Genomic DNA, 14,609 nt, shown 5'->3' with positions numbered 1-14,609 from the left:
TCTGTGGTTCATTAGGTAGCAACCTTCTTTCAACTTCCTGCTCATTAGGCTTTGCACCTGCATTGCCTTTTACTGGAAATATTTCTTTTTCCTCCTTCCTATTTGTAGATAGTTATCATACCCGCTCTCAGCTTGGGCTGAATAAGCCATCGTCCTCTTGCACTTTCTCAAATACTAATTTTTCTTTTTCTGATAATCGTGATAGTTCTCTGAATCTATGTATGTTATGACTTTAAGTCTATCTTTGTTGAAAACATATAGCTGGGAATGTGTGCAGCATTTCCAAATAAGGTCTCTGCTGGGGCTGTGGAGAAGAGCCTAGAACTTCTGTATTTCTGGATGATGCATGTTGTGATCTCATTGGGTTCTTCTACTGCATCACCTTAACAGTTCAGTCACCTTTTGATTAGCAAATATACTGAAACTCTTTTCACAGTCATTTCTGACAGATAAGTTCCTAGATTCTTCGTTTTCGTCTCCAAGTGCATGATCTCACATCTTCTCATGCTGTATTTTATTTCTCCTACTCCAAGTAGGAGTCATCCTATTCTCACAGAGTGTCCTGCTCATCCCTTGTACTGACAGCGTCTTTGCACTGCGATACCATCAGGGTTTTACCAGCACGTTTGTTTTTTCCCCCGCTTGGAAAAAGGGGAATTCTAAGATACTTCCTATATCTATATTTTTTCATATTCAATCTTTAAAAAAATAAAAATTATTTGGGTAGCCCTTAATTTATTTTTTCTTTATTCTAGAATCAATTTGCTATGATTTCTTTTACTATTGTAAGTCAGTTCAGTGCAGTAAAATTCAGGGCTGTAGTTCAGTAATTAAACTGCAGTAGTTCAGATTAAACAGCTGCACTTCAAAACTGGGTTGTCCCTTCATGAGTGTTTGAAAAACTTAACCAGGCTTGGTTAGATTGGCTAGAGTGCTGTAATCATGCAATGAAATATTCCGTGATCGGGTATAAAACACAGAAAGCAACACATGGTGTAAGAACGCCCTACTGATGGAGGTTTCAACACTTGAAGTTGTATACGTATCATAGATCTTTGCTTTACCCGTTTAAAATGTGCTTAGGATAGATGTTTTCACCTCTGGGCTACACTCTTTACTTGTCTGTAGTGGTTTTCAATCCTGAGTGGTGCTTTAAAGTTGAAAATAAAATCTGGCTGTAGGTGCCACCAGTTTTACCCCTGCTGGTGTAATTGCTCTTCAGCATCCCCCGTGTCCGCTTGTTAGACTGCTGTGTAAGAAACCCCAAACGAGCCTGCATGCGAGGTATACGTGGGCATACCCTCACTTAAAATTTTCTGTAGGACTTAAAACGTCTTGCTTGAAAATGTTTGAATTAACATTTCCTGTAAACATATGTGCCCACATAAAGTGTTCTTGAACTTTTTTTTTTTGCTTTTACATCCTTAGGCATAAATCTTTTATCTGATTTCCTGTGGAAGCAAAGTTTCTGACCAGGTTCTTGGTTCCTTCCTCTCCCACAGTAACTTGTAACAGGCCAAAGAGTTCAAAATTTAACCTTATAGGTCCCCAAAAAAATCCTGAAAGTAGGCCATTTAGTTTCCGGTCCAGCAGTGGTTCTCAGCGTATTACACACCCAAACGGCCACAAGAGAAAGTATTTAGAGATATCTAACTGTGGGAAAAACATCAAGTTGAACATGCATTATGAAAATCATTTATTCCCGAGAGAGAGATCTCTGCAAAGCCAGCCTTTGTTATTTTTTTGTCCTCCATGTCTATTGCTAGTAAATAATGGGGAGCTTTTACTGAAGTTCAGTGGTTGAGCTCAGTTCTCTGCGCTCCTACCCTAGAGATATTTCACAAGTCAATTGAAATGCCTCAGAACGGTCTTTCCTTCAGCCTAAACTGCAGTCGTCATTGAGTGCCTGTCCCTAGTTGTCCGTTCTCATTATGTAGATTTCCACAGTACGAATTCCCTTCTCGATTTTACTCGGTGTTTTTGGGAAGCTGTTAGTTGTTGTGCGGGCGTGGGGTGTGTAGGCTCTGTTAGGGCTCTGAATGCGAGTGCCTGGTGAGACAGCGGGGTGCTCCCAGGAGTTACACGATATGTCCTTGTAAATGTGCAGACGTAATATACTGAAATAGAGATTCTGCTTTTCACAGTAGTTCAGAAGTGACTGAGATTGGGATCTGATCTAAATTGTAGGCACCTTATGAAATAAACAGATCACCATAAAATACCAGATGCTTAATGAAAAAAGAGGAGGAAGACCTCCTACATACTCCCTTCTGCAAGGTTTCACTTCCACTGCACTGTTTGGGAAAAATTTTAGCAGACCACGTTTCTCCATGTGGCTGAGGTTGTCAGGGAGTTGTTGGTACTTAAACATATATCCATGGTTAAACAGTCATAGAATGGTCATCTTAGTTTGATCCCTGGAGCAGAACTGTTCTAACTTTAAAACCACCACAAATTCCACATTTTAAAAGTACTAAATTTTCCTTTGTTGTCCAATGAAGAAGTTATGCTTTTACCAGGTCTGACTGAGACAGACTTCTGAGTAAGATTCTAAATAAAAATATTCTGATCTTGCAGATTTGTTGCTCATTGTAAATACATTATAATTGTTTGAGTTCAGAATTTCAAAAACCTGAGAAGAGCTTTGGAGAATTGTTTAGCCTGATTTAGTTCAGTATGATTTAGTTCAGTTTAGTATGATTTGGTTCAAATCAGTTCTGCATTTTTTCCTTTTGTATTCTTGGTTCGCAGTCACTGTAAATACCTGTATGATATGATTTTTCCTTATAAAGTGCTGCATTGAACCTGTGCCATAAATGCTGTCAAAAGAAAAAGGAAATAATAGCAGATAAAGTAGTTACATTAAATAAGAATGGTTGTGTGTCAGCGATGCATTTCATAATTTTCCTTTGAAAAGAGTTGTCCCTGAGAGCTTTTCTCCATTCCCCAGATACCCGTTTACATTTCACCACCTCTGTCCCTCTGCAGAAGTCAATAATCCTTCAAGCAAAGGATAATTGTGTTCAATGCATTAAATGCTCATAGGATTAGCTGCTGAGAGCTACGAGACATACAGTAAGTGGCAGTCATTGTGTGTTTTTCTAAGGGAAACAAAATGAAGTTCTCGTGCACTTGCTCTGTCTCGCTCTCTCCCTGAGACCAACATTAGCTTAAACTTCTGAACATTAGCTTAAACTTCTGAACATTAGCTTAAACTTCTGAACATTAGCTTAAACTTCTGAATAGTTTTATGGGGGGCTACCTATAGCAAACTATCACTGCAGGAAAATATGAAGAGCTTGCCAGAAAAGATCCTTACGATGATTATTGTTAGAACTGTTCTGCTGTGGGCTTTGTATATAAACAACTGCTTCACAGCAATGCTGCCCAAATGCTCTATTTTCAGAACATGGGTTGCGTCTTGTGTTGTAGTCAAGATAAAGAATGTTTTTAAGAGTAGGTCTTCATGAAGTTCGAGCCACAGTTTCACATAAAGATGTCTATTTGAGGAAAATTTGGAGATTCAAAATACATGAGATACTATTGTGTAAAGTGAATGATGTACAGAAGACATAATTCAAGTCAGAAGGTTTTTATTTTGCTCTTGCTGAAGTTTTCAGAGAAAATACATAGAAACTTCTTAAATGTTTTCCATCCCACCCCTAAGTACAAGGAAATCCTGCTTCCATGGGAATTGCATCCTAATTTGACCTGCGTATAGTTTAAACTTTTATTTTAAATTTAACTCTGCACTGGACATGTCAGCCTGCATCATGTGTGCAGGCAGAATCGATAGAAATTACTTTATTATTCTGTAATTACTTACATTGACTGCTGTGTTTTAGGTCACTGAACCATAAAAATGTTTTCCTTGATGTCTCTCTTGGTTAGTGAAAGAATTTTGTTGAAATAGCATGTTGATGAATACCCACCATTACTAGAAGTGTTTCTTCCATCAGTCATTAAATATCATAAATCTGCATACAACCTTAAAATGCATACAGCAGACTTACAAACACTTAATATAAAAATGAACAATTACATAAAATAAAATGTTACTGAATTGATAGGATACTGAAGAATACTGGGTTGGTGACCTACACTCTTGTAGTGCAATAAACATTTTAAAATTTATGTCTTGGTGGGGAAAAAAAATGGGAAAGGCTAAGGCATAGGATTTATTTTATTTGGCTGCTGTTGCTCTTCCTTTAAGAAAAGATACAGGATACCAAAATAACTTTGTAATTTACTTATTTAGATTTGTGGGACTAAGTGTGTCATCTATACAAGAAATAAACATTTTTTTTTAATTATGGTGGCTTTTATTATATTATTTTGTTAGTAAGGAAGTACTACAGAATAAGTGCTTAGATACATCTGTTTAGAGGCTGGAGAATTGGTGTGTGCTTACATTTCTTTAACTTCAGAAAGTGGAAACAGAGGCTATAAAGGCGATATTTTGTGTTGTCTTAGGCTACCGTACTTGCTTGGCCTGTCTCAGTGACACTGAATTACCTAGAGGATCATTCATTGGGAACTGCATAACAGAATGTTACACCTTTGCTTTCTTAAATTCCATCTTTCTGCAGATGCACTTCAGTTGCCTTGCAGGCTTTATAAATCTTTGATAAAGTTCTGACCGGCCTCAGTTGAAGACCTTTGTTTATAAAATGCTAACTGATATGTTTGCTCTAAAATGAGTATTATATTGGAGCTCTCCCACCAGAATTTCTCTTGTATTTTGAAATGACATTCTTGTGTCTGTCTTTCCCATTGTTGCATTTATACTTGTTTTCACATGTAACTGTATTTAAAAAAACTAAAACCAAACCAAACAAAACCTCAAAACCCTCACAACAAAAAAACTATAAAGCAATAATATTTACAGCAAGAAAAATTTTTTTATGTCATTTCACTCATGTTTAGCTGTTTTCATACCTTTTTATGCTATATTCAAAGATTTTAATTTCTTGTCCAGTAAATATTCTGAAAATACATTCTTTTTTAAAAAATACTGTATTAGTAGGATGAACCCAATGATTTCTTGAGTAGAAGTTGCAATAGAAGTTGCCTTTTGTTATACAGAAAGGCACGCTGTAAGGTAGGAGAAAATCATGATGTTCTTAAAATAGGAGGAACATATTCAGAGCAAAGTAATTGTTAGCTTTGCATGCATAAAGCAGTGACTCACTTTGAGGGTGGAAGTAATAAAATGCTGCTTTTAAGATAAGAAGATGTGATAGGGTTTAAGGTATTGTACAGTTCAAAATGGAGATACCTCTTTGTCCCTAAGACAGTTTCACATAATTGTTTAAGTTTTCATTTGTTTTAGGGTTTTCAAGAAGTAAAAGCTTGGAGTTCCCAGAGGAACTGTTTTTTCCTCATGTGTGTAAACTGTTTAAATGTGTGTATGTACGCACGCATGCTCACTTACTAGAAGCTACATATATGTTTATAAAATACTGTTTCAACTTCTGTCAAATTAAGATTAGGGCTTTGGTGTTAACTATTTTATTGGTTCCTGGTTTGTATTAAAAATGTTTGTCCCCCTGTTACGCTTCATTTGATCTATGCATATGCAGCCTCAGTGTTTCTCACTTACAAAGTTTGTCCTGAAAATAGGTTATCAGGACAGTTATCTGAGACTTTTAATGACTATTAATTATTTAATGTAGTGTACATATAATGTATTTTGAAACTGTATTTACTTAAGAACAAATCATGCATTAATTTTTCTAAATTACCCTGCTATGTTTTTATTATGTCTGTTATTTCCTTCTGATGCTGCAACTCCAAGTGTTCAGCAATAAAATTAAGAAATATTGTAGTTGCTGGCTTCAGCAAAGCTGTAGCCTAGTTCTGTTGCAGAAAAATAAGTACTTGTTATGTAAAATATACAAGTTGCCTTTGATCCTTATTACTTTGAATGACTCTTTAAAACTATGCCATTGTTTAATGACAATGGGAAGCAAGAGAAAAATGACTCTTCAGTTCTGATGCCATTTGTGGTGTCTTCAGTCTGTGATAGGTGATGTTGCTGAGGCAAAGGGTATGTCCTTAGACTGTCTCATATTGCTGCATGGTCTGGAAGATAAAGCATGGGCTAGATCTAGCCTGTACGCACGTTAAAACGTTCCCAGAAAACCTTTATTTTTACCAATGTACGGAATACTAAAGTCAGTACTGAGCTGTTGAATGGAATGATAACTGAATACAAGCACAGAGTGCTTAAAAAATTTGTAATAAAGGGATATTCAGTAGCACAGCAAATATACCTGTTGTAGTGAAGTTAGCTGTCATGTTTCCCAAAAGCAGAGATTGATGTGCCTAGCCATTTTTTAACTGAACATAATAGCATGATTTCGTGATATTATTTTCTAATCATGTTCCACTGCAAGTAAGAAATTAGATGTAAATACCCTGGTGTGGGTCAAACAACATTGTGCTGGTTGCTGGCACTACTGATGTTGGATGTTGCATTTTATTCTTGCTCTGCTTACCGAAAACCATTTCCCAAAGATTGTGGTCCAGGAGTGACAGGTGTAGCCTCTTGCATGGAAGACTTAAGCACATGTGGGTTTTCATTGCCATCAGTGCTTTACTTCCCCCCCTCTCCCCCTGTTGGGTACAACTCTGTACGTTAAATATTTAAAATAGCAGTATGTGACTAAGATAGAAATGCATATATTTCTCACACACACTTTTAATTGAGCTTACAGTTTAAATGTTTCAGCTTATTTAATTTTTGTATTTTTTTTTCCTTGCACAACTTCTCACCTTAACTTATTTGGGGGTAGAGCAGTCGAAGCGGATGCCGCTTTCGGGCATGTAGCACAGAGATGTAGTATTCTGCAAAGATGTGAGCATGTGCTTTCTGCTTGTGAATAGTCCTATTTGATTAGGATCAAAGTGACTAGTTAGGTTGCCCTGAGTAAAATGCCTGCTTCTGATCTTCTGCTGTCACCACTTGGCAAGTCCTGCTCATGCAGCATGGCTTTGACTTGAGGAGTTACTCTGAAACCAGCAATCACCAAACATTCAGCTGATTGTCTACAGTCAAAAAAATCCAGAAGGCTTGCTTTTATTTGCGATGTGTTTCATCAGTTATTGCAGAATCCTCTGCCTTTTCCGATTGCCTCTGTAGTAACAAAACATAAATCCTTGCGGTTCATTTAAAACACTAAGTGCACTCATTAAATTAAACATAGTTTGATTTCATTTTTTAACATGCTAACTGGATTTGCTTTGATGTAAGGTTCTTAATAATTGTTATTGCATTGATAAAAAATAAATGCAATTGTTAATGACATGGAGATATTTGAAGGGCACTATGAAAAATAGAGCATGTTTGGCTGGGCTCAAGACTGTGGATATGCACCTCCCTATGGATTTCATATTTACTTCAGATTTACAGATTGAAAAGGCAAGCAGCAGAGACAACAGATACTATAACTAAGGCACTCTTTCATACCGTATTTTCTCCTTTTGGTATCTCATCAACAGTAGTGAACATAATTAGTTTTTTTCTGGAGGCAGCATCCATGGCTGTATCTATTAGAGTATTGCTTTTGTTAATTGCCCTTTCTTTGTTGATTGGTATGTGAAGATCAACTCTACCTCTGGGCTTACTGAAGCTTTTTAGGATTATGAATGTCTGGTTCCTGTTTTTAGCCCCTCTTTCAGGTAAAATACTAAGAAAGAATAATTTAAAATGTAGCCATTTTTGCTATCGCTGATGCAGTCATGCTGTGATAAGGAAGAAATCCTTTTCAGGTATATTAGAATAGGAAATGCCAGTCACTCTAAATGAGGTTTCCAGTTGTCTGTGCTTTCACCACAAATCCTAAAGCCAGGGATCTTTCAGGGCATGTTCCATAAACAGGATTAAACCGGGCAAACATCAGTAAAATCATTCAGTACCTTTAACTGCCCAGAGCTAATCGTTTTCTCAATCACACTCTCTTGTGACTTGCAGATGACTTTTTTCATAACCTTTTATACTGATCGACTTACTACATCTTAATGCTGAATGAGCTCTTATTTAATTTCATTTCCATCCAGGGAGAATGTTAATAGTGCCAGGGTAGCATTCGTAACTGACATGGATGGATACACTGTGGGCGACGTTCTTGGTACAAACACACCTCCATAGAGAGTATCTATCTACCTTGTCTGAGTTGAAACAAACCGAAAAAATAATTAATGAGAAAAGGTTTTTTAAAATTATTGAAGCATTTATTGCATACCAAAATTGATACATTTGACGTATTTTTACTAACTAGTGGTGGGATGCAAGCTTCTTGGGGAGAGGAGTAATTTGCCCCTGAAATTGCTGTCTGAAGTGATATTTAAATGCTAATATTTTCCTTTATCAAAGTTCACTTTTTGCAGTCTGGCAATGTCTGCAGTTCTTAAAGATTTTCATGGGATCTGTGTGCATAAAGCAATAGTAAAAATATAAGTCACAAATCCTGATGGGTGATTGTTAAATGATCAAATACAGTGTCTCGATTTGTTCTTCAGCACCACCTGTGAGCACACTCATTTCAGGATTTGTAGCTCTTTGCAGTTGTGTCAGTCTTCCCACATTTCCTATTTGCCTTCATATTATTTGGCTCAAAGTATAACAGATAGCACGGTGGCTTAGATTTTACGTGTCTCTAATGTACTTTGTCAACTTCAGAAGCAAAAGAGTTAGCCAAATCCAGAGCAGTGCTTGGTTTGTTTTAAAGTATGTGACTTGACTTGCTGTTAATCCCCATTCTACAGGAAACCATTGGTATCGAAGCTAGCACAATATTCACATGTGCTTTAATTCTATCCAAACCCTATAGCAAGATACTGAAGAGTTTTGGCATAAGGGTTATCGCTTCACTGGTGTTTGTCCTCAGATACATGTTGGGGTTTTTTAAATCCCTTATATTTGCAGCAATTTGTTGGTATTTTGCTGACCTCTGCATGAATTGAAAAAACTGCAAAACTCAAACTTTTATGCTGCATTCTCAAGCCCCAATGGTTTTGTTAATACACTTGGTACTGGCAGAGAGTAAAGTGTAACATAAATGATTTGAATTCATTTTGCTGTGTATCTACCTCAAATTGTAATGATGCTTTTTCTGCTCCACCTATAGCTTCCTGCAGATTTCACAAAGCTGCACCTTACTGACAGTCTCCACCCACAGGTGACCCACGTTTCATCTAGTCACTCAGGATGTAGCATCACTAGTGATTCAGGAAGCAGCAGCCTTTCTGATATCTACCAGGTAAGACTGGAATGGATGCTGATGGGAGGTGCAATTGCCAACAGCTTTGACATTAATAGCTGAACACCTGTGCTATTGTGTATTGTCAGGTTTTGTCTGAAGCAGGACTCAATAGATTTCAAAACCACTAATTTTTTGTTTGAATTGTAATAATTTCAGGGTTTTATCTGCCGCATACTAGATCTGACGTTTGTGAAAACTCAGCAAGTAATCTGCAGCACAACGACATGAGGCGTGTTGCCTTGGTCAGGATCCGAGTCAGCAATGTAGGGGTGTAGAGTTTGGCAACGTTGCAGGATTGTGCTTTGTTAATTTTGTTTGTAATTTGTGACTTTTGAGGGCGGAAATGTTCCTGAACTTCAGCGTGGAGAAGCCAGCGTGGCCTCTCCAGCAGAGGTCCCTGGTGGGACCTAGGGGGTAAAGGGGTTTCGTTCCTGGCTTCCACACTTCACCTGTGTCTCCGATTTGCCACGTGTAAAACGACAGCTGTGGCAGTGGGGGCTAGAAGACTAGACTTTGAGATCTGCTAATGAAAAGTGTGCGTGAGCTGGGTGTGATGATTAAGAGCTGGATCAGAATTTCAAAACTGTAGATTTAGGACCTTGTAACGTGAGGGGTTTTTCTTCTTCTTGATGCTGTATTTTACAGTTCCTAGAGGTATTGGCTTCAACATCTAGAACGTATTCAGTGGTAGGGAGAGAGAAAGAAGCAGTGAGCAGCCCGTGCTGGCCTGACCTGAGGGGCATATTCCAGTTTCCCCACCCTGTAGAGACCTGGTGCCAGCATCTCAGTAGTGCTGTGTCTTCTGGCTGTCCTGGGAAAGATGGAGAGGTTGAACTGGTGAGGCTTTTTAAGTTGTTATACTTCTGGGGGTGCTTCTTGTCATAAAGATCTATGCTGTTCATTTGGAGCAGCTTGAGTTTGGAGAGGTTTACTGTGAAACTGATACAGAGGGCCCCTAGAGCACTTTGGGGTGTGTGTACTTCCTCTAAATAAAAATTAGGAAAAAAAATCTGAAGGTCTAGATCCTTCATGTGATGTTTACAGTTCTTGCAGTGTCAAAGAGGAGGACTTGTCCTTCTGATAAGAAAATATAGCAATTTGTTGTTCTGAAAAAAAAGTCAAAATGTTGTTCTATCACAACAATTGTAAAAAAAATTAATTATACTAGTTCTAGTTAATAAGTACTGTTTACTAGAATAATGTTTGTTAGGATGCTTTTAAAAATGCAAATGTAGCCATTTAAACAATGGGAAAAGCATCTTCTGTACAAGTATGTACAAGTTCAGTTGTGAGCATAGATGCAGCCTGTAGTCTGCTTCAGGTGAAAAAGCTTGTAGGCTTTTCTGTGGGAGAAGATAGGCTATAAAAAGGTCCCAGTTCAATTTAGATAGTAATTGCAATAATGCAAAGGTTTATTTTTGTGAAAAATGTCAAAGTAACTGAACACTTTGGGCATAGCATATGCCAGTCAAGTATGTTTGTCAGAATTTCTTCTGAGAGGGGATTACTTGGAGACAGGATTTAGGTTTTTACCATGAGGGTGAAGAAGATGTAAAATCAGCTTTGTTCTTCAAGTCTTCTATAGATTTTCATACCTTTCATTCCAAAGATTTTACATTTTAACATAAAAATAACAAGTACCTCTAGAGACACAGTTGTAGGTGGCATTTAGTTACAGTCATACAGTTACTCTCTAGACAAGTTGGAAGTAAATTTTTGCAGAGTTTCAGCAAAACTTTTATAACTAGAAAAGGATCACTGAATCTCTGGAAAACTGAAGAAAAACAACCGTACAGAAGCTTCAGAGAAATACATGTTTCTGTAGTCACCAACCTGGTGTATGAATCCCATAATAAGTTTTGTTTGCAGTAATGGAATCAATGGGATGGTTGGTGTTTGAAAAGAGTTAATGGTTTCGTGAAATATTTTTATGGGGAACATTTTTTAAATATTCTTTTCAATTTAATTTAAAAAAATATTGGGGATACCTTGTCATTCTTGATGGTCTTAAAAATATTAACTAGTTTCTTAAATCTACAGTTAACACCTAATTTAAAGATGCCTTGGCAGAGATGTATTGAGAACTGTGTAATTGTACAACGTTACAGTAATTATTAAAATTACTTATGTCTTATCAACATCGAGAAATATGAGCATGTATTGTGGAATGTAGCCTCATGTTTTTGTGGTAATACACATACTTGAAGAAGCATTTATTTAAAAAATGAATTGATAAGTTCGGTTGTTGAAACTGATAAGCTTAAGATTAAATTATTGAATTTAACTTTTTACGGTACCAAGTATTGTTTGATTTAATGATTCCTCACATTGCTAATCATTAATTTCTTACCTCAGTTTCAGTTGTAAAGGAATGTATTGCAGCAATGTTAGGTTGAAGTACTGCCAAAAAAATGCCACAACAAAATAAAATGGCTGTAATTTCAGTTCTCTCGGGTCAAGGATTATATTAACAGAAATACTTTTTGAAACTGAGATTGTTTCAGTCATTCTCTCTCAATTATTTGCCTTTTACTTCTCTCCCAAGTGTTTTTCTCAAAAACAGTAAGCCATAACCAAATCATCTACATGTTATTTTTTTACTTCAATTTTAAGAGGTCTTAGGCAAAGTTCAGTATTGTTGTTCCTCTGATTCTTATGTTAGGTATATAACGTCATTTTTCTGTTCAGTAGAATGGACTTATGTTCATTATGCCTAAGTAGAAAGGAATGATTTAGAAAGATTGCCATCTTATCCTTCAATTGATAAATAAAAGAAATGCTGGGTTTTTTCCAATTATTCTATTAATTGGATCTTTACCTTTGAAATCTGAGTTAATGATATGTCAGGTCTTGCATCCTAGTAAGTTTTAGTTCTGTAGCCTTCAGAGCAGCTGTTTGCAGTGAAAATACGTTCATGGCCTTTTAAGATTTTTTTTTAATAAATCATGAAGCTGAATCTTCAGATGCTTTCAGCATTGAGCTGAGAATATTTCCTTTTAAATATTAATGCTGTAACTAAATTTGTTTGTCAAACGTTGCACATGAAAGAACTTCTTTTAGGATAAGAAGTACTTACCAAAATAAAATAAATAATCCTTTGTGTTTACCCTACCGAAGTCTCAAAAATATTTCAGGTCCCAATCAGTATGGTCCTTAAATGTTGTTACTTTTTGTTTTAGGAAATAAGTTCATAAAGTGACTGACTCTGTAATGTGACTGGAGAGGAAGGGGATGCTGACTGTTAATAGATTGTGTGCGGGCTTGTATTTGCCAAGAACAACACTTGTGCTGGTTTGGCAAAGCAAATGGTTCACTGCTGCTCCTCACGTATGGCTGCTCGCTCCTGTTTCTCGTGCTTAGGTAATGCTTCCTGTACGGAAGCAAATACCTGTTCCTGATTGCTCCTAAATGCTTCCTTTACCTGTCACGTATATTACCAGATGAGGATCCCGGTTTGAGAGCGAGGAGGTTTAAGCCCGTGAACGCGTGTTATTGCCCCTCCCTGTTTTGGGAAGGTGTCGTTGTGTTGTGTTGGCTCAGCTCTGTCCTTTGCCAGCCTTTCTTTGCCTTGTCCTGTCCTCAGCCCATGGCTTCCTGCCGGCCCTACGTGCCCTCTGGTGTCTGCCCAGATACTCCTGGCGGTACAGGAAACCGGGAACATCCTTTCCGACACCCTCCCAGGATGTGTGTATTGCTTGGAAATTTTCAAGATGTCAACTTTGTTTTCTCACGAGTCCGATACGGTAACTTTTACAAGAAAGGTCCACCTTCCAGAAGGTCTTCCCGAGAGCGTCCAAAGTTTTATCTCGCAAACCAGAGAGTCCGTGCAGCCTGCCCCGAAGTCGCTGTATGCAAAATAAAGAGGTTTTGCCTTAAGATTAAGTCGGTCTTTCTGACTGTATCAGCCTCTGCAGTGCAGGGCTCTGGGTAATGCAAGAGCGTCTGAAACGGCTCAGGTAAACTATGTCCTACTGAACTCCTTCCCCTGCAGTTTCAGCTAAGAGCTGGGCAGTACCTTCTCGCTCCTGGTGGGTTCAGCTCCTCTAATCCATTCTGCAGTTTACAGCCTAGGAGTAAGTTCCAGAGTTGCTGTTCTGTATGCCTGTGGTCTCAGCAAGCGTTGCTCGGTTTTGAGAAAGCGGAAATTAGTTGGCAATGGGTGAGGACGCTGTTCCTGGTGGTTACGTTTTTCCATCTCTAGGGAGGAAAACTGCTCAGACTGACTCCTGTGACAGATCCGTTGTAAATTTTGTAGTGGATAATGAGAGAACAAATATGAAGAGGGAGTGCAGTAAAAATCTTAGACTGAAGGAGTTTTAATGTATTTCATGGTCATTTGCACTCATGTCAGTGGAGTATGAAAAAATAATTTTACTACTTTAGATTTATGTATGATTTCTGTGCATGTAATAATTATAATTGATTGTAATATATATGATAATATGTATTTGTTTATTAAAAACTTGTAATTACATGGATTGAATTTCGTAGCAATGTATTGATACTGTAAACTTTTATCCAGTGAATTGAAAGCTCATGTAAAACAAAAGCCCAGCCATGATTTCTCTCTGTGGAGAAGCTGGATCCGATATGTCTATATGACAGGAGGAAATATTTCAAGCTAATGAGACTTTTGCAAGTGATTTCACGAGAGGTGTAGTGCCTATGTTCTTGGTGTGTTCTATCAGTGTTGGCTTAAAAATTAGGAAGTAAAAAAATGAATGCTTTCACTAATAAACATTCTTAATTTCATTTTTGGTTTATTTTTTAGCTCTTAAACTACCACGATCAAAAAATAAGGTGGGGGTGGGTTTTTTGGGCTGAGCATGGATGCTTTCTTTGTTAGCTTCATGGACTTGAAGGACTGCACCAGACAACGAACATATTTTTGCTTTGCGCAACAAGTTTCCTCTATGCTTTTTTCTTTCTTTCTTTCTTTTTTTTTTTTTTGTCCCCAGTGTTGTTTTTCTTGCATGTTTGGAGATTTTGGATTATCGATTTAGGTGCTGACAATTTGTCACAAAGGGGATTTATTCTTCAATATGATGCATTTTTTTCTTAATGTTTCCTAAAGAAAGTAGTTAAAATAAAAATCAAAACCAAAAAGTCTAGGCTAAAATATTCTATTTAAAATACTAAGAAATCAGTAGTTAATGTGTTTAAGGGTTTTCTAGTTTTTTTCTCTTTATATTGTTATGCTCAGCTGGAAGCTTTTTCCCCAAACCAGTGTAGAAAAGATGACCATGAAGGTCATCTTGTAAGCAGTTCTCCAAGTCTTCTCACCCTCTTTCCCATAGTAAGGGTGGTGGGTGGGTGGGGGGTGTGTCTGTGTGTGTGCGTGTG

The 14,609-nt window shown here is 37.4% G+C and overlaps 1 protein-coding gene across 9 annotated transcripts in view; it reads left to right on the top strand.

Moving 5' to 3' along the window:
• The window catches only part of RAPGEF2 (Rap guanine nucleotide exchange factor 2), a 192,404-nt gene that overhangs the window by 134,246 nt on the left and 43,549 nt on the right, over positions 1-14,609 (top strand). For 8 of the 9 annotated variants that reach the window (XM_054823758.1, XM_054823760.1, XM_054823757.1 and 5 more), the window contains one exon: positions 9,132-9,263. The exons of the other annotated variant lie outside the window; for it this stretch is intronic. In XM_054823758.1, the coding sequence (XP_054679733.1) occupies positions 9,132-9,263 (132 nt within the window). The remainder of the gene's footprint in view (positions 1-9,131; positions 9,264-14,609) is intronic. 9 annotated transcript variants of the gene reach the window in all.

The sequence above is a fragment of the Grus americana genome, chromosome 4, assembly GCF_028858705.1.
Source record: "Grus americana isolate bGruAme1 chromosome 4, bGruAme1.mat, whole genome shotgun sequence".
Classification (NCBI taxonomy): Eukaryota; Metazoa; Chordata; class Aves; order Gruiformes; family Gruidae; genus Grus; species Grus americana.
This window is presented reverse-complemented; position numbering and strand designations above follow the sequence as displayed.